This window comes from Convolutriloba macropyga, chromosome 10 (assembly GCF_964194025.1).
Source record: "Convolutriloba macropyga chromosome 10, txConMacr16.3, whole genome shotgun sequence".
NCBI classification, from domain to species: Eukaryota; Metazoa; Xenacoelomorpha; order Acoela; family Convolutidae; genus Convolutriloba; species Convolutriloba macropyga.
Window position 1 is genome coordinate 5,892,076 of NC_134477.1, and position 20,615 is coordinate 5,912,690.

The window sequence follows — 20,615 nt, forward strand, 5'->3', positions numbered from 1 at the left end:
AGATAAATGTCTTGGAATTTTGATTTAAAAAATCAGTTTTAAACTTTCATTTTAGAAAATTTGATCTTACTCTCTTCTCGTGTTTGTGTGTTCAGCGCGAGAAACCCCATCCTTCTTTTTTGCCCAATTCCGCGCTTCAACTTCACGCTTTTCTGTGCACCTTCTCATATGCTTTTGTTTTCCTGATGCTCTCAATTATACGTGTTTGCTTTATTTTATATCCCCTAGCCCTTTCGATGATCCCTTTCACGCAAATTGATGATGTTCCTGTTTATATGTCTTGACCATACCAACTTTAGGTTCTCTCTTTTTTCTTTGGAAGCTAGAGAACAGGTCGAAACATATTCTATACTCTCTGAAGAAGTATATCTCCTGCTATAATCTCCTAAAGAGGCCCATGTAGCAGCCAAGGCATGTTTCCGGCGCTTCTTACAAGACGATTATCTTGCAAGAGTCTTACAAGATGGACGCTTATCTTACAACCTTCTTGGGAATTGGACAGTTATCTTGCAAGATCTTTCAAGAATCTTGAAAGATCTTGCAAGAAAATGCGTATTCTTGCAAAATTCTTGCAGAATCTTGCAGGATAACCGTGCGATTTTGACTGGGGTCGAAAACACACTTGAATGACATCAATTACTATCCTTATTTTGACTGAATATAATTATCGAATTAATTTAGTATCAAAAATTTCCGAAACCCAAATCACTGGAATCAATTTTTCCTCTTATATCCCCACACTTTTAGCTATAACATGGACTTGTTATCTAGCATAGCCATCCAGTCACGGGCAATTTTTCCCTCGATATCTTTGCTATTATTTTCGATATGTCCATTGAAAACGTCAAATTCTTTAATCGAGTTTCCACTCATTGCAAACGATAAACATCGCAAAGCCAGGGTACTGTTGTTCTTCAATCTCCCCATATCCATTTTGAAATCGGATAGCCGTTTGTTTGGAAGTCTGTAAAGTCCGCACGATTCTTCTAACTTCTCATTTTCCTCCTTTAAATCTTTGATTTCGTCTTCGCAATTTACCGAATCACAATATTCTCTCTGAAATTGCCCGAATTTTCTGTCAAACACTTCCGAATTGTAATTGTAAAACCAGATTGACTGTTCGTGAAACGACATTAAAGCAGATATATTTTGTTCAGACATTTCGAAATTTTCAGCCGAAAGTTTTTTCTTCGTGAAAGCAAAATCGGATAACGGCAAACAGGTCATTTTGTGCAACATTATCAACCCTTCATTTAATCTATCGACGGGTATTATTAAATCAAATCCGTCAGATACTTTTTTGGCGCATAATTTGAACTCTTCGAAATTTTGTATCGACCTGCAAGTGTGAAGAATTAACTTTGTTCCCCCATCTTCGAAAGGTCTAGTTATAGCTTTTTCCCGCTTTGATTTGTCCGGTTTCTTGAACTGTTCCAGAGTTTTGTCAAAACTTGCCGGATTATAATAATTTTGAAGTCGCAAAAACTTGATTAGTGAAATTGTTTGCTCTCGGACGTTCCTCGTTGTTGCAATCCAGATACAATTTTTTTTCGGGAAAAGCTTTTGTAAAGTGGTAATAGAATTCAACGAAAAATGAGATACCGAATAGCCAATATTTGTTTGATTTTGCTTCAGGTAATTTTTTACTCTATAAGGATTGAAAATCTGATATTTGTGATAATGAGATGCAATTTTTATAAGAATTGACGAAATTGTTGTTCCAGCTACTTTAACGTCTTTCAAAAAGAATATTTTTGTTTTATTTTGGCAAGCTTTTGATTTTTTCTCAAACTGGATTTGAGAATGAGGTCTTATCTCTTTGTCTTCTATTATTTCGTTTGGAATCTCAAAAAGCTGGGGTTTCAGTTTTCCGAATCTGTAACCGTGAAATTGGCCAAAAATTTGCCAAAGCAACGCACAAACTAAAAGAAAAGGAATTAAAACTACAAATTTTCTGATAAGACCATATAGTTTTCCGTTTCTAATATAGTTTGAAAGAAATAAGCAACATAAATGGGTGTGATGATTTAGACTTCCGAGCTACCAGAGCCTAAATTGTTTACAAATAAAACAGAAGGTGCAAAATAATTAAGACCAAGAGACTGCTACCAAGCCAAAAAGAGTTGTTAAAACACTCACGTTCATATTCTAAAAGGCCGAAAGTCTGCACTGCCATAGAAGTTAAAATGCCAGAAGTTTCTACGTAGGCGGATGTTGAATTCGTTGACTTTCGTCATTTTTAAACGTGAGCGTTTTGTGTTTTAAGCATGATTATACATGACTCTGCAGAAGTCACTTCGAGATTTTGACTTATTATCCCGACCCGCTTCCCGGTTCTCGATAAACGCTAGAAGCTCTCAGTGATTTTCAAGTCGAATCACGTAACCGTTACTTGAATAGCAACAGGCTACATTCGAGCAGAAATAGAGATACGGTTGATGACAATATGCAATCTTACGAAATTACAGCGTTTCTTTAAAGAAAATCTGCAATACAAACCGATTTCGCAGCAGTCATACAAGCTGCGCTATTAAAAATTTTGTCGCAAATTATAGTTCCCTATCGAACTTTGTCTCTGTCACAATTTTTGTCCTTTTTTCATCTTGAGAGGTTTCATTACTAAAGGAGCATAAAGCAAGAGGAAAAATAGCATCAGCTTGCGCAAGACACAGAGGGATGTCTATTCATTGTAAAATTTGAAATTAAAAACTATGGTTATAAATGATAATGAAATATTGAACGAAAATGCAAGACCACGCAATTAAATAGTTAGAAACATCCAAATGCGGGTTTTTCTCTGTTTTTTGCAACAAGTATATTAAAATAATAACCATACGGTTAAATATACGTGAAACAAAAAAAAACTACTTCAACCATTCAAACAAAATAAAATAATAAGCATCAGCAAATTTCTTACAGAATCACATTATAAAATTTTCCTCCGATTGTTTTGATCCTAAAAATAAAAATAACTTTTAAAAGCTCCTACGATACTATTCAAAGGAATTTTTTCAGGTTGTGAGAGCAAAAAATCATTCAACGTTTTCTTAAAAACGTTTTCATTTTTTGCACAACCGAAGCCACTGGGCTAACCTATTCCATTTTTGTACGCCTTGACGCAACAATCGAGGTCCATCCAAAGCCGGTTTTGACATTTTGTCTAATTTTGAATTGTTTTGTTCGAGTATTTCGAAGAAGACTCAAATACACGTGAGAATTTTCAGAATTTTCCGACCCGGCTATATCACAATGAAATTTGATTAGCGACATTTTTGCTATTATTAGCTCAACTGGTATGGACTTGGTCTGGATTAGCAAACCTCTCGCTTTGTCATACTTTTTGAGTAAAAAGCACAACTTTATACCCCAGTTAATCTGTCGGTTAAGGCGATTTAGGTTTTTTGCAGATAAATTTTGAAAAAAGATTGCCGAAAATGATAATTGTGAAAGCAAAAGTGATTTTAGAAGAAGAAGGCGTGCGTTCAGAGGAACTTGACGTCTTATTAGGTAATTTGATCTTATAGCATGAGCCATCTTTTTTTAGGTTTTATTAAGCTGCTCATCGAAACTAAGATTTAAGTCAATTTAAATACCAAGATATCAGCAACATTTTTGTGTTGTGAGAACTCCGTTTTTGTAAAAAATAATAGATCCAAAATCAGAATTATTGCGCGAGAAAAAGATTAATTTGGTTTTGTTTGCATTCAAATTTAGTTTGTATTCAACGTTAGTTTGTTCATCTCTACGTATTTCTCTTTTTTTTTTAATTTCCATGATTTTTCCATGTAAGCTAATTTTCTGTCCACAACGGACAATACTTGTGTCATCTGCGAATCGAATTACTTTTTCTGTTGTGCTTGTATTAGATGAGAAATCGTTCACATATAAGAAAAAAATGAGTTGTCCTAAAACAGTTCCTTGTGGCACATCATGACTCACATTTTCACAATCAGAGAACATGCCATTAAGTTTTACTTTTTGTCTGCGGTTGGCAAGAAATGAAAACAGTAATTCTTTCGCTTCCTGAGAAAAACCATTCATTTCAATTTTTTAAAGGAAAAGGTTATGCGAAATGAAATTACACGCTTTTGGAAGGTCTAGAAAAATAGCAACAGTTTCTTTGCTTTGATCTAAATTAGACGAAACTGTTTCAAACAGTTCTAAATCTGTTGCTAATTTTTCTGAAATCTGACTGCTCTTTGTTTATAATATTATGCTTATCATTGAAATCCATCATCTGAGTCAGAAGGAGGCACTCAAAGATTTTTGTAAAACTCGGAGTTACAGAAATTCGTCGATAGTTTGTGCTATCTAATTTATTACCTTCTTTGAAAATTTGTGTTACATAGGCTAGTTCTCTGTACTTAACCTTTTCTCTGTTCAACACCACCTCAAACCGCCCCCTGCCCAACCTCACATCTACATTATTGGGTATGACCTGTACCAAACTACAAACATAAAATGATTATGGACAATTGGACTGGGTATAGAGGCTATTTCACAATTGGGGTACGAAGTAGGACAGACACAACAGCACTAGCGATACTCACATTTGACGAATTCTCAATTTGATAAAAAAAGGATTTTAAAATAAAGTACATTTTTGTTCATATTTCAGATAATTTAGAGCCCACCGCTTTTGCTTTCCTAAGTGTCTCAAATTTCACTTAGAAGGAAAAGCATCGATATTTCTTAATTTTTACGATTCTTTAATTCTTAGCTCACCGGGGTCCTTCAAAAGGGTTAATTTAGTTTTTCGGTTTTTTCAAAGCTAACTCAAAAAAGCGGATAATAGACTTCGTATAATTAACTGAAAAAAAAAACATAATTCAATCTGTGTGAAGTATTCCTTGTCGTAAGTCAGAGATCGCTTGTTACTTCTGGTCAGGCAACACAGACAGTGTGAGGCCAATTCATATCCAATTTGGACGAGCGGTGTGCCAATCTACAACTAACCGAAAATGAACGAATCAAGAAGCAAAAGCAACCGAGAGGCAAAAAAACGAAAACCCTTGAGGAAATTGAAGCGCAGGCGGGGCCTAAAAGGAATAAAAGAGCAGCAGCCAAACAATTAAATATTTTATGAGCAGAAAACATACCCGATGATAAATATCTACATTTAGAGAAAAATTTAACACAAAAAAAAGTCTGCGACCGAAGAAAAACAGAAAAACAGTAAAAAAAAAACAACAAACAGAAATTCATCTCGATTAACAAATCGTTCTATTGTTCATATTTTTTAGAAATATCTCCAAGTGATGGTAGTGTTGAGAAAAACGTCAGAGATAGACACCAAATTTTTGAAAAAATTACTGTAGCAGAGTCAACGCAGATCAACATCAGATATTCCATGCCTTGGAATTATTGGGAAAGCACACGATCAACATTGTATGCTAAAAAGTCTACAATTATTAAAAAATGGTGAAAGTAAAATAAGTTTCGCTAAAATTTTTGTTACCCAAACACTGCGCTGCGTTAGAAAGTTAGGAACATCTTCAGAAAAAAAGCGTGATAAACCGATGAAAGGACTCTACATCAAAATCAGATAAATTTGCAAATTGAAAAGGCGAGGTTTTAATGAGAGAAGATAAAGCTGTAAATGAAAATGAAGTTACTATAAACATCTTCATGAAGAGCGTTAGCTACAGCGCAAAAAGAAGAGCAGCATTATAGATTAATTATATGCATTCTCAATATGCATTCTCAATAAGTGCGCTATGAGATCGAAAACGATGGATCATCATTGACCTGGACCCCTAAGAAGAGAGATGCCAGTAAAGCCTAGCATAGAAGGCAACCATATAGCTCCACATAGTTCAATAGCTGGATTTGACCCAACCTTGAATTGTATAGGCAAAATCAATTCTCATTACATTCAAATTCACAAGATTACTCATCATTTGTCGAAGAGTGTGTCACTTCCAAAAGAACTGCTTTACTATAAAACTGTGTGTCAAACAGAAGTGACCTACCAAAGCCGAAGATGAGGAAATGAGATGGCAACCCACTGGAATGGCCAAATTGGTCGAGTATTTTCATCAATACGGCGGATAAACAACCAACAACAGAAAAATAATCAAGCTTAAACTCCATTGTCAGGCACAGCACATGATTGTTTAAATATGTTTTCTGAGCAGTTACCGCGCGCTAGCTTCAGAGCAAATTTTCCTTATGTTATGTCATCCAACTGGACCATATTCTTAATGCAAATCGGCTGAGGCCGCATGATCAAATTTTTTTCTCAGTTATTGTACTTAATTTTTTGATTGCGCACAGAGAGTGCAGACAAATTGGTTGTCTGCAATCAAGTGCATCATTGTAATTATCTGCAGACAAATTGTTTCAAATTCTCAAAGAAAAGAAGTAGTTTTATTTTATTGACAAAGATGAAGACTGGCGTAAACTGATTTGGTTTGAAAAATGGCTATCACGAATCCGTTTAAGAATGATTTTAAGCAATGAAAAGCAAACAAAAATTAGAACAACCAAGATACACAAAAAGAAAAAAAATCCCCAATACATTGACTTAATAGAAAGTTCGAAAACCAAAGAAAAGAAGCAAATGCAAAATTTTCACTCCTTGCTGCCTGACGGTTTTTCATAAACTTTAGAACTGCCAATTATTCAGAACCATCAGTGAGATGGATCGGTATGCAAAATTGAATCAGCAAGGTTTATCTTAGAGATAACATTTAAAAAAAGTGCAACAAAGGATCGTGAATTCAACGCTTGGTAATTTGATGTAGCAATAAACACAGTCGGTTCCTACATCCCGAAAACCAAATGAACAGAGGCAACCTCACAGTGAACATTGAAAACAATAAAACGAATTATGAACTTATGAAATTTCATTTTAAGTTTGCTTTAATAGTTTTTTGTGAGTCAACGATTACTTTTATCAACGTTTGTTACAGAACTTACAAGACCAAGACTTCGCTGACAAAACCAAGACGTCGATACTATTTACGACAGAGCTGGAATACAATGAACAAGATAGGTACACACAGAAAGGATGACAAGTTTAGGTTGGTTAGTCAGTGGACCCACATGTGGCATAAGAAGACAAAATATTTGTTATTTTTTCCGTAGAATATGTGAATTTCGCTAAGAATATCCAAACACGGACGGAGAAAATTTAAAGTCTCAAAATTAACCTTGCCAGTCCGTAAAAGAGGGAACTGCAGTAACAAAAAATTCTACACAGTACGACAAAAAAAAGTAGAGGACCAGTACAGTGTGGGAACAATGTAGATTAAACAGCAAGCCCTACTAAACAGTTAAAGATAAGCCATTGGTAGAATAAATTATGGTCTGATGGACGCAAACATGCAAAACTTCATCATGGAAAGACTTCAGCTATAATTAAGTTTTAAATGTTGAAAATGAGTCATGAAAATACTGGAGATATTTAGGATAGGTAATACAATTTTATTAAAACCTGCTATAACTGTGCTGAACCCAAAAAATCTTACGAAAGCTCAAAATTTTCTGATTGTTTTTTCAAAGTATAGAGGCATCTCCTTAGAAGGCAAGCATTAGCAGAACCATTTCATAAAAACGAGTTCTTAACACAAAGTTCTCATCTAACTGCGGGCTATTAGTCCTAAAAGACGACATTCATTTGATTTGTCTCCTAGTGATAGCTCCCAAACACGATAGAATTTTGTTCAGTTATGCATGAAGTCCAATTACTAACAAACCTGTTCAAAACTATAAATCCCAATGAGTCACATATTGGGCACTCGGAGGTCTCCATTATGTGTGAATTATACCCTAAAGCAAATGGGACGCTATAATAAAAAACATTACAAAGCAAAAAACAAAGAAATTGAAGCAAAATAAAAGCAGATAACTTAACTTTTTTTCAACAAAACAGTAGAGACCCATTGAAAATCAGTCTTTATACACAACACTAATTTTATACATACACTACTTGATATTTGTAGTCTGAAAAAAGTCACATCCTTAAGACTTCTTTCATGGCCGCGTTTGGTTTTGGAATGTCATGGAGTTGTTAAGGGATAGAGATTGAAAGATCAGAGAAAAGAACGTGATATGAAGACCGACAAATGCAATTTTTGGTAAGACAAAAGAACCGTGTTATATTAGAAGCACAGCTTCCAAGGTAGACATAAGTGTTTTCGGCTGATATAATGGATAACCTTGATGTTACAAAGTGGAAGTTTGTAAGAGGTATTAATAACGCAATGCATATTGCCACGGGTCTTAGGCATGCAAATGCTTTACACTCAATTTGGAACAAATGCAATGCCCGCAGGTCTTAGGATATACTGGAGCTCAAACAGCACCTCAAGTCCTGGCACATCTGACATCTGTCTTATGAACATTGAGCCATCTGACGAACGAACAGCCTGAACAAAATTCAGAGTGGAGTATCATGGAGGCTTTTTCATCGTTAATGCGGGGCGAAGGAACAAAGCGACGCTGTTATCTGTTCAATCGGCTAACTGTTAAAGGAGTCGGATTTTTTTCCGTTTCTGCCCCCCCCCCCCCCAGCTTAGTGGGCGCATATTATTTGCAGCCCCAGGCGCACGTGGCATATTTCTACATAATGTTTTACTATGTAATGGCACGTGTATCTGGGGGGTACAAACGGAAAAGATCCAAGAAGTTTTATAGATGTAGCTTTTACTGTCTACCTGTAATGATGGTATTAATTATAGAGTAGTTTAATCATTAGCGACAATGAGACGATTGTTTTTGTAGCTGAAAGGTTGATACCAGAGTACGTTGCCGCATTGAAGTAAGAAAAATCAAAATGATTTGATCCAACGAAGACTTAGGTCAAATTTCGGCAGCACCTGGAGGTTTTTCGGAACAGTTGTTCACTAGTTCAAATGAAGCAATGTCTGGAGTGTTGGGGAAGAAATCAGTCATGCAGGACCTTCTTTCAGCTAAGATGTCTATTGTTGAACAAATGACGAACGCACGACCTTTGGTACCAAGTAGCTCAGACGTTGATGACAATGAAACCTTAACTGTAAATCCGTTCTTGCTTGGCAAAAAGAACACTTGGTACCATATCGACCATGGGTAAATGAACGCACAAAAATCCGGCCATGAATGCACCTAAATGCGGATTTAAACGCTCAAAAGTCTAAAAAGTCGCACTAAACTTTTTGATTCAAAAAGTCGGACATGAATGCTGTATTTATCTAGTCAGAGTAGGAAATTGACGCTTATTAATTGGTTTTCTGCGCTCCTATTTTTGATTACCTCATTACCCATAATTTTTTGAGTTATAAAATTAATGACCTCCAAAAATATGGAATATAAGTGACGTTGAAAAATTAGGTTCAAGCCTTAAAAGCCACAGCACATCTTGTTGCCAAAAAATTCCAATGTTTTCATTGTTATTTAAACCCTTAGCGACCCGTAATAAGACTGAGGTTGTATATAGGAAATGAATAAAATAAACACATTTCAAGAACAGTCGCTATAATTAGTTAATGTAGTTCTATATATTTTGAAAGCACTTAAGACTGGAGATTAACCAACGAAATTCTGAGTATATTGTAGCCTAAGAAATACTGGATGTACACCACTAGCCAATCACAGACTGAGAAGACACTGTTATTGAGCCTACTCAGCAGGTATTAAACTTAAAAAGTTTATGTGATTAATAAGCTCGCAGAGTAGCTAAAAAGATGTATTTACACCAGAAGCTAAACTGGTAGATCATATGGGATCAAACCCTGTACAAGATAGAGATAAACAGAAATCTCCTTCTAAAAACCAGCAGAGACTACAGACTACAAGCGCTCCTCCAACTTGGAACAAATCCGCTCTACAAGACAATAAGAGACAATGGAGTACTCTAACAGGACTGACGTTACTGGCCAGCTTATCCTGTAACTGGCACCCTCACTGACTCAACACCTGAAAAGATGTGGGTCATTCAATGACGACTCCAGTCTTTACTGCACTCGACAAGGACTCCAGACGACTGCACAAGTCACCGACTCCATAGCACAACGAGGAAGGAGCATACAGCGTATTCCAGCTACAGACTCACAAATTCGGTTAAAAACTGTCAACCCCAGATGGTTGTAGCAGGAGGTATACTGAATGCACACCTCTAGCCGATCGAAGACTGAGAAGACACTATTTTCTTTCATATAGCGCCAACCTCATTAACTGTAGTCAGTCTTTTAGTGTAATTGCACGATGTGTATACCTCTGACTCCGGTGTTAACTCTATTATACATCGTCATAATTGAAGTTTATCTTCAGTGTTTTATAGAGTAGGTTAGTCTGAGAGAAATAGGTATCGCGCGTAGAAATATTTAGTCCTATCTCTTTATACCTTAAGGCTGTAAAAGGAGCCCACATCGAGTCTGCCTTAAAATAAGCACAAAAACTGAATTAGGCGCGCAAGCGCACGACAGTCGCTTGCGCGACAGTCTGGTCATGAACTCACGTAAGTCTGGACATGAACGCACGAAATCTGTGTAACTAACGGCAGTCTGGTAAACGCACAAATGTCTGAATATAAACGCACAAAAGTCTGGAAATGAACGTACGAACTTCTGAACATAAGTTGTTTTTGTTCGCAGTGGTCTCAACATGCACTTGTCTGGATTTATTAAAAGACAGTTATCGAGCTATATAAGGCGTGAAATGTCCTCGATAGATGTTTGAGTTTGAAAAGAGTTTGTCTGTACATTGGGTGATGCTGTAGACTTTTAGCAGGAACTAAAACAACCTAATTAGTTTAACAAAAAAAACGTGTCCTCGAATTCGGACTGACAACAAAAATGGTCCTCAAATTACGCCCGAAACCGTAGCAATATCTTGTTTTTCATTTCCTAAAAAAATTGAGGAAATGTAGCGAAATTGGTTAACCGTATCTGGGGTTGGAGAAGATTATAAAATCGAACCCGTATGTTGTTGGAGCTTTTTAGTTTGACAAAATTTTTGTTTATGAAAATAATTTGGCTAGACTTGTTAAAAGAATTAGCTTCGACTTTAACAAGGATACTTGACCGTTTAATGTAAATCAATAATTAACCCCCCCCCCCCACACACACACACACACACACACACACACACACACACACACACACACACACACACAATTTATAAGCTCTTTCCATAAATTCTAGGTCTAGAGATGGTCCCTGGGGCAAAGCGGTATCCGTCGGGTACCTAAACCTGTGTGATCAAAATTGTCAAAATTGGATCGCGACTCGCGAATGATTGATCAGATGCTATTTCGAGCGCAAAGGTGCCCGGAAATTGGTCTGAATTCTGTAAGGGTTGGGTTACACAGTAGCTTGAACAATGCTATGTGTTTTTTTTTGGTCGGAGATCGCTTTCGTCTCGTATGGTTTGCGAACTAAGATGACTTGGAGCGCACTTCGAGCGGTCTGGATCTCTTGAGCAGATTGAGGTCTGATTAGACGTCACTTTGGTCTCGAATTGGTTTATAATAATTTTCAGAGCTCTGATATGGTGTGATGGGATTTCATTATGGGATGGGACCTCAACCTTGCGTATTCCGAATTTTAATACCAAATTAAACCCAGTATGTGAATGCTAAACTTTGGCCAGTTTGAATGCTCAAGTTCACTTCGATGAAACTCAATTAAAAAAGACGGATCTTTTCCGTTTGTGCCCCCTCCCTAGTTTAGTGGGCGCATATTATTTGCACCCCCCCCCCCGAAGCACGTGCCATATTTTTATATAATGATTTACTATGTAATGGCACATGCTCTGTAACTGGGGCGCGAAATGTACTCGGAGGTGGGGGAGGGGGTACAAACGGAAAAGATCCTAAAAGACTTTGAGGTATGCTCCATTCCCAGAATCAAAAACAGAAATGCAATTCATTTCGCCCTTTGTATTTTGCATATGTTATTTGAGTTGCTTTATTGATTGATAGGATGGTCAAGTTTCCTGTGATATTCAACTGAAAAACGATGTCAATTCTTTGTAATCAAAAAACAATAACTTGATCCTCAGAAGATAAACTGAGGCAATATTGAACTCAAATTTGGTAATAATAATTCTAAACAAAACTAGTGCAGTTCATGATAATTAACTAATAGATTAATTTTGATTTCGCAGATTCAATTTCAAATCCGGCTTCGAATGTGTACATCATCAGTCAACCCTCTTTTCCGGCAATTTATTCCCAAATTTAGGATACGTATCCGACTTTTTGATCACAAAATGATCAATGACCTTGGACTGGTCAATTGAGTACTGTTGTATGTCTAGGGTCAGCTTGTCCATGGCCTTTATATAGGCAAAGCCATAGTCCTTAGCCCGCATGAATGACCACTGGGGTTCGAAGGGGCGGAAGCCAGAGTGTATCTCCCTGTTGCCGGCTGATCCAGATATGATGTGGACAGGGTATTGGGGGTCTTCATATAGGTTGGGGTCGTCAAACAGCTGAACACATTAAGAAGAAGTAATTAGTGCAGAAGAACGTTTTCTTATTTCATCTATCATTACATTAATGTATAGGTCCAACCTTGAAAACGTCAAATAAGAATGAACCCGTGGTCACAAAATGAAAATGAAACTTTTGTCGCATTCATCAACCGCCCCTTACATATATTCATATATACTCTAAAACCTAGTGCTTCTGGCGTTCGCTGAAAATTGCAAACGTACCGATATATAGAAATTCCAAATCTGGCCGATCGCAATTGGGAAAATATAAAGAATATATGTTTTGCTATTGGCTTGATTGATCAAAAAAGCACTCAACAAAATTTCCCGATTTCAAGATTGCATGTAAACACTTCTATTAATATACTCAGGAATGCCAAAAAGATTTTAAAAAATCAGTAAATCGGTCACATGTTCGGTTTTGACAGATACATGAAGTCCCACGAGACACTGCTTGCATGACAGTGACCCGCGAGACTTGACCCAGAGCGATAAATTTTGTCTATCATTATTCATTTTTATGGGCTGTTTATTTTGGTTAAATTAATAAATTAATTATTGAGACGTTACCATATATGGTATGAGTAAAGAGTTGGTCACATTAATTCTATTGATAAAAACCTAGAAAATGAAAATCCAGATTAGTTAGCGGGCCAGATCCCGATTAAAAAGACACATTCTACATATAGCACAATTGCTGCTACTTAGTTTGCGCTCATTGATTGAGCATAATTTGTTCTCAGGCGTTAAAAACAGCGCGAAACTTTGAAATTTTAAGAGTGATTAAGTTTTCAATTTCGGCAACTAAACGCAAAACATTGTCATTTTCTTTTTTAATTTAAGCTGGAAGACTAAAAAGAATGCTCAAATTCCGGTTTTGAATAATAAACTGATGGATTTGAGGTGAATTACAAGTACTAATTCATTTTCCAATTTTTTTTAGGTTCAAGAAAACAAAAATTTTGAGGCAGAACATGACAAGGAAGACACCCAATAATAATTGTAGAACTCCAAAAACAATCGAAACGATTTATCACAAGAACCAGTATACCGATGTGAAAACATCAGCGTCAGAGAGGTTCATAAATCTCTTGCCTGTTTCAACAGGACTTCTAGAAGTAATGTCAGACTTCTTTCTAGAAATTTTTGTTCTCCAGATATAATACAAAAAACTTGGTTTGAAGACAAAAATCAGGTTCCTTTTTATCGAAATGTTGTATTGTAGTAACATGCTCAATATGACCTTTATCTTTGCACAACGTAATTTTTGGTAGCTAGAATGTGCACCTACATGAACGGAACTTCTTGTCAGAGATCCAAAGACTTTTGGATTTTTTGAAAAATTGATATAATCAAAAAGGAAAGGTAACTTTTCAATAAAATAATACGCCTGTGCAGTGTATAAATCAAGGGTTGCAAGCTGCTTTTATCAAGAAAAGTGAGGAAGTTGCTGCTGTGGCCAGTGTATTGTCCAGGTTTGAATTCAACTTAAAATTCGTGGGCAATTTCGAAGTAGTGGTTAGGGAAACAGAGTTTTTCGTGAGAATTTTAAAAATTGATTGATAACTACAGAAAACGTCTGCCCGTCTGCAGGAAGTTAAAATAACAAAAGGCGTAATGATTATTTAATATAGAACTATTTTGAACAAAAAATATGTCTTATCTTGTTGTTTGCGATGTTTTTACATTTCGTATGGACCTCAAATTGTACCTGCAAATCGAATGGAAGATAATTGAGCTTTGAATACCATACAATATATAAAATCTTGGTAATAGATGCGTGTATTTAGTTCTGAAGAGAATTTTTTTGTTTCACTGCTGAATGCAATAAAAAAACTGTTTTCAGCTAACCACACCTGAACTTGTTCAGGTAATAACACACCTGAAAAATAGTTCAGGTGTTGATCAGGTGTTTTTACACCTGAAATTCACCTGAACTCCCGATTACATGAACACCGTTCAGTTAAAATTACCTGAACGTTCTTTAGAGTGTATACCTGATAGGTGTAGTTGTAAATGGGGAACATTCTCTCATAGTTGTGTTCATGTCCGAATATCAACACGTCTACTCCATACTCGTAGAAGAGAGGCTCAAGAGGGAACGAGTTGTTCTTGTACCTTAAATGGAAATATATACAATAGATCAAACAACCGGAACGAGTTTCAAGTCTTGATCGTCACTTCTCCGGTGAAATACACTTCTTGAACTGAAAAATAAGCACTGATCAGGTCTTATTGCAAGTCTTAGGACTTATAAAGACTTTTTTCAAATTTTGTCAAGTCTAAAACGTGACATGACCAGAGCTCTGATACAGTACTGATCCATGAAATGCAATTTCACTGAATCAGTACTGATTAAGATTTGAAGTTCAGTCCCGGCAAAGAACTATAGTCAACATCAGACCTAAAAGAGAGCAGGACAAAATAACAGAGAATCTAACTTGCTGCCTTGGTTGATGTCTTATCGATAAATAATGTAAGAATTATAGAGTTGTACCGAATAGCGGTGAAAAACATTTTATCCTCAAGGCGTCCACATTTTTTGCGAGGAAGGCATTAAAAGCAGTGAAATTTGATAAGATTTCCATTAAGTACCGGTTAATTTTGTAATTCCACCCGGATTTCTTAACAAAAAACTCCCGTAATTGGGTTCGAACGTCAATGACTTCCTCCTTATTTACTTCTGGGATATTTCTTTCGAAACTATGAATGATGAAAGACAAGTGCAGTGGGCTGTTGTTGTGAGTCTGTTTCCGAGTGTGCGGGGTTATGCTGTTTCTTTATTTTAAAAAATGAAAGAGTTTCACCGTAGATTTTTTGTTCCGACCCCTCTTGAGGGGGGAGGAACTATATACTCAAATGGGTTTTTTTTGTTGATCGATATATTCATCGCCGATCGATATATTTATCGTAGAGAGTTGAGACTGGTATCATTAGAAAGCCTGTCCAGCGTAGAATATGGAATTAAAAAGATTTTTTTGATTTTCGTTTTTGACAGGGAGATATCGAGGTTTAAACTTTCGAGAAAATAGAGTGAATTCCGTTGATTTCATTCACCTTTTTTCGGAATTTTTGACTAAAACTTCGCCAATTTTGATAAAATTTAATAAAATTTTTCAAGAAAAGGTTGTTGATTTTACGTTTAAAGACAAAATCTATCGTCGGCTATTTTCATTGATTTTTTTTTGTCATAAATTCCAGCTAAATATTTCACAAAATTCAAAGATTTTTTTATCAAAAACAGCACGAAATAGGTTTCTTTAGTCCGCTCTGATTAATTTTAACAGGAAGTGCACACCCAAAAACCACTAACACAATCTTTGTAGACTGTAAAGGGGGCTAATTCCACTTCAATTTTTGTTGAGAGTGCTCTGTAAAAAAAATACTTTGCCGTTTTTTGCTAAATTTTTTCGTTGATTATCAAAAAGGCAGCATTTATTTTGATTTTTTCACTAACAAATTATCTATTTCAATGACATACCAAAAATTGGATATTCCTAATGGACAGTCAGCATTACCAGGAGTAGTTCTGTACCAATCTTGGACCGTTACAATCCAAAAAAAATTCCGATTTTCGTGAGTAGGTTTTTATAAAAAAATTCGATCTTTTTTATTTTAATTAAATAACAGAACATTTCAGATCAAACCTCACTGGTGATAGGTCCTATTGGCTTCCTAATTACCTCAAAATTAATTTATCTTGTTGATTGCTTGAAAGCTTATGGTCGTTTCGACTTTTGAAATATTTGATTTTTAAATAAAAAATGGCTTTTTGAACTTTGCCTCCTTTTTTAGCTTAGTGTCAGCAATCAAAGAGTGCTCCTTCTTTCTGCCGATTTCAAACTTAGTCGTTGTTTTTGTTTTACGCCTTAAATTATGGTTTGCTGGTTTTGGTACAACTAAATTTCACAATTTTTTTTTATTTTTAGGTACTTGCCCATTTTTCATGTTTTCTAGTTTCGTCAAATTATTACGCTATTTTAAATTCATATATCACATTTTTCTCGTTCAAATTAACGCACAATTGATAATATTTAAATCCTTAAAGATATAGATTGTGGTCCTTTACCGCTTCGACAGTACTTTCTCGAAGAATTTAATTGAACTTTTTATTTTTGTCTCCAACTGTCGTTTCTACTTTGTCTTTTTAGTCGTATTTAAATTCCCGTACAATGACTCGGTTTGATTGGCTTTTCCTGGAAAATTAGTTGAGCCAATGTTCTAATATTAGAAGATATATAATGGCTTTCATGACTTTGAAAACAATTGTTTTCCAAAATGAAAAAAAAAACATTTCAACTTAGCAATTTTGTTCATTTTATTGTCTGTTTGTTACCTGGTCTCGTTAATTAAAGGTTAAAGATGATTTTATTTTTGTCAAGGGAAGGTGTCAAAGGGATTGGTGTCACAAAGTCTAATGTTTTTAAAGAATTTGTTATGACTTTACTTCGAGACGGGTTTTTCACAAAAAAAAGTAAATTAATATTTGATTTTTGTCATATTTGACGTTCTTTCTGTAGACGTAATACTTGTTCTGTATAATTGCAGGTCTCAAGGGCTTTTTTGGAAGAATAAACGAACCTATTCTTTTTCTTCATTTTGTATTTAATGGCTTTCATGTCTTTGGAAATAATTTTTTTTCGATAAAAACAAGTATTACATAATCTCGCTTTTTCATTTTTGGTCTAATTATTACCTAGTTTCATTATTGAGAGGTCACATAATACATTTCAAGGGAAAGTATCAAAAGGGATTGGTGTCACAAAATCTAATGTTTTAAGAGTATTCGTTATGACTTTACTGGCTTCCACGCGGGTTTTTTTCACAAAAAAAAAGTAAATGAATTTTTGAATTTTGTCATATTTCACGTTCTTTTTGTAGACTTAAGACATATTCTGGATAGTTGAAGGTCTCAAAGGCTTCCTCTGGAAGAATGGACGAACCTATTCAAGTTTTTCAACTTGTAATTAATGGCTTTTATGTCTTTGGAAACAAATTTTTTTCGAAAGAAGCAAGTATTACATAATTTTGCATTTTCTTTCTTTTTTGTCTAATTGTTGCTTATTTTCATTGATGAACGGCCACATAATACATTATCGGTGTTCGACGAAGGTGCAATCGAACATATTTTTGGGCCAAAGTATGGCTTTACGGCTTCCAAAGCATTTTCTGGCAAGTCTTAATTGATTTTTTAGTGTGTTGTCTATTTGTTGCTCATTTTGTAACTGCATAAAAAAATGAATACCAAGAATTCTTAATTCATTTCTATAGAAGCATTCGTAATTGTAATTCTATGGGATATTTTAGTAGATTCCTAATGGTTTTCATTACTTTGAAGTTAATTGTTTTTTTTTAAAAAATTCAGCGAACTTTCTAACTTTAAAGTTTCTGTTCTGTTTTGTCTAATTGTTTCCAAGTTTTATTATGAACTGGTGAATAACCTTTTTTCTGGTGAGTTACAAGTTATTTTGTTTGTTTTCAGTTTTATCTGACGCTATTTTGACTTTGTTATTAAGTTTTGTTTTTAAAAACGGACATAAATTTTTTGATGTAAATGATGTTTGTTGTTGTTGTTTGATTTTGCCGTTCGTCTTCGTTCGCTTCCTTAATATTGGCATATCTCATCAATCTAATGCGTCATTTTTTACTCCACTGAAATATTTGCTTTGGAGGCTATCTTTTCGTTCATACACCAGTTTTTTTTTTGAAAAATACTTGAATTTTTTGTGTTTTTCCATCTGTTCCTCATTTGTTAGACAATCATTCCAAAATTGTAGATGAGCCGGGTCGGAACCTTATGTGCAATCGCACATTAGCGAGCCGCCTTGTTGGTTTCATAAAAAGGATCATATTTGATTTCTTTGATCTCATACAAGGATCTTACAATTTTTCAAGCGTGTTTTTTTTCGTTTCATGAATGGTTCATCTACGATTTCTTGAATTTCATGCTAGTGTCATCTATGAAAACTTGGATTTCATACAAGGATCATATATGATTTCTTTGGTTTCATACTAGGATCGTACTAAGAAATCGAGTATGATCAGTATGAAATCATATATGATTCTTGTATGAAATCAAAGAAACTTCAACCCGGGATGTTATTCAATGATATTGAGTAAGTGTTGTGAGTATAGCGAGCGGGGGGGGGGGGGTAGTACCCAATTCTGATGGGGTTAGAGGGTGCACAGTCAGTGTCATCGGTCTCACTGCAGTACATGGGTCTATGTCCTACTGCAACTATCCAGGGCTGTCTCTCTCTCCTCTCTCCCTCATTCGCACTCTTCAGGTCATCAACCAGCCAGTTGTACTGGGTCTGAAACAAACACAATGTTATTTCTTTGCAAACGATGACTGCCAATTGAAATCCATATCATTTCGCACGTATATGCTAGGATTAACGACGTCATGATCTTGCTTTTTGTATCTTTTAGCAAGTTATCATTGCTTGTTTGCTCTTTTAAAAAACTCTTCTGAGAGCATTGTGTGCGTGTGTGTAATCTTACAAGATAGCCAATTTCGACTGGGAGAAAAATTTGTCCAACGTGCAAAAACACCTAAAATATACAGTATGTTTTTGGCGTATATTTTACCCTAATATTAATATTATAAGAAAGACTATTAAGCGTGATTTGAAATCGCATCATTGAACAAACAGATTCATGGGATTAAACTAGGTATTAAGAAAAAAGGCTCGTTTGGCATTGGGTAAATTGTCATGTAGTCCATTTTCGGTAAAAATTCGTGCTTGATGGTGTGAAATAATCCTCAGCTCATATTAATCCTTTATTATATGAACCCAGCCTATTAAAATTAAATCATGCCGCGATTACAAGAAATGATTACTCCTCAGAGCAGTTGACCCGGGGCCAGGTTTTTTCAAGCAAATTATGTAAGAATTGCGGTGAATAGCGGTAGAAAAACAATATTTTTCACCGCAAAGAGCCGCATCTTTTAGCACTGAATGCGGTGAACGCGGTCAATTTTTGTAACATTTGCAATTCTTAGCTGTGATTTTTTTTTTTCATTCAACACAGAAATTGGCAATTGTTATTTTATTATTATTCATTTTTAGCATTGACATCTCGACCCGGGGATTACCGTTTACAATTTGGTCCATGAGAATAGTTAACCCGACTAGCGACCTGCGAAATGATAGTTTCATCAATTGATGATGTTCCCGTACCGCACCGCCCGATTCAGAGATTTTACAGAGGCCATGTCTGGGTAGAGACCCCCAAAACTGGATTTGCCTCTGTCAATTGAAACCTCAGAGATCGACTCTCGAGTGTTCTCTTAGCAGGCTTCTATTTGACCTCATCAGACTCTCAATCAGGTCGAGGGCATTCTCTGATTTTTTTTCTGAATCAGGCCTGGTTGTCTCTGTAGATACAGTATGGATTGACACTTACTTGAATCTGATCGGTTCCGAACTGGTCGAATATGTAGAACTCAGTGTTGAACATGATGAGATGGATGGGGCCAATGTCGTAAGAGTGAAAGAACACATTCGGGGGAGGGGAGGTGAATTTGTTCCTGTACTCGGAAAAGTTACTCCTGTACTCGTGGTTGCCTACACAAACATACACAGGAAAACATTGGTTCCGCAATTTTTTCACGCTTGAAAAATTGCAAAATATATTTGTTACTAGGGTCTAAGCAGCAGCATTCTCTGAATTCTAAGCAACATATTTGACTTGCCTGAATAGTGTGCTAATCATAAGAGCAATCGGTTTCAGTGACGTAATCTTTCATTGAATTTGATACGATTATTATCTTGATAAGCATTGTTGTGAGCTTATTTCTGGGACTAGCTTAGATTTTATATCTGAAATAACAGTCGGTTGTTTCGAAAAATCATTGCGGAAACAGGTTTCATCACAGTTTTCAGCGCAATTTCTTTACTGAGAATATGTATGGTTTTCTCAATTTATTATTAATAATGACAGAAGTATAACATATTGCGTCGCATTTACTTAATGTTTTCACTTATCTTATGAACTTAAGATTTAATCAAAATCTGAACAATATCAAAAAAGACTTTTTTATATTTTTAACTGGCAAAAGGAGAAAGGCGATTTTGGCCTGGAAAAAATCCCCACCAAGAAAAACTACACCACTAACCTACCACAATCTACGATTGCAGCAAATGAAAACATAGAAACAAGTCATATTTCATTAGAATCTGCTCGTGTTG

General features: G+C 35.6%; 1 protein-coding gene and 1 long non-coding RNA gene across 2 annotated transcripts; both read right to left on the minus strand.

Annotated features, from left to right (window-relative positions):
- Window positions 1-617: 617 nt before the first annotated feature.
- LOC142348195 (uncharacterized) lies at window positions 618-2,428 on the minus strand. The gene is made up of 2 exons (XR_012760714.1): window positions 2,278-2,428; window positions 618-2,105 (listed from the first exon to the last, which is right to left on the minus strand). It is a non-coding gene; the product is annotated as an uncharacterized LOC142348195 (long non-coding RNA).
- Window positions 2,429-11,993: 9,565 nt separating this feature from the next.
- Window positions 11,994-20,577, minus strand: LOC142348535 (acid phosphatase type 7-like). The gene is made up of 5 exons (XM_075399909.1): window positions 20,547-20,577; window positions 19,831-19,991; window positions 18,580-18,734; window positions 14,418-14,538; window positions 11,994-12,417 (listed from the first exon to the last, which is right to left on the minus strand). The coding sequence occupies exons 1-5, from the start codon at window positions 20,575-20,577 to the stop codon at window positions 12,127-12,129; spliced, it is 759 nt and encodes a 252-aa protein (XP_075256024.1). The 3' UTR covers window positions 11,994-12,126.
- Between the last annotated feature and the right edge of the window lie 38 nt (window positions 20,578-20,615).

What these genes read in the sequence shown, in the direction of transcription:
- LOC142348535 (XM_075399909.1), bottom strand. Translation starts at nt 20,577, where the DNA reads ATGTTTTCATTTGCTGCAATCGTAGATTGTG. An exon ending in TGCTGCAATCGTAGATTGTG is followed by an intron (nt 19,992 to 20,546) that starts GTAGGTTAGTGG and finishes ATGTTTGTGTAG; the next exon opens with GCAACCACGAGTACAGGAGT. An exon ending in TCTAACCCCATCAGAATTGG is followed by an intron (nt 14,539 to 18,579) that starts GTACTACCCCCC and finishes TTTCCATTTAAG; the next exon opens with GTACAAGAACAACTCGTTCC.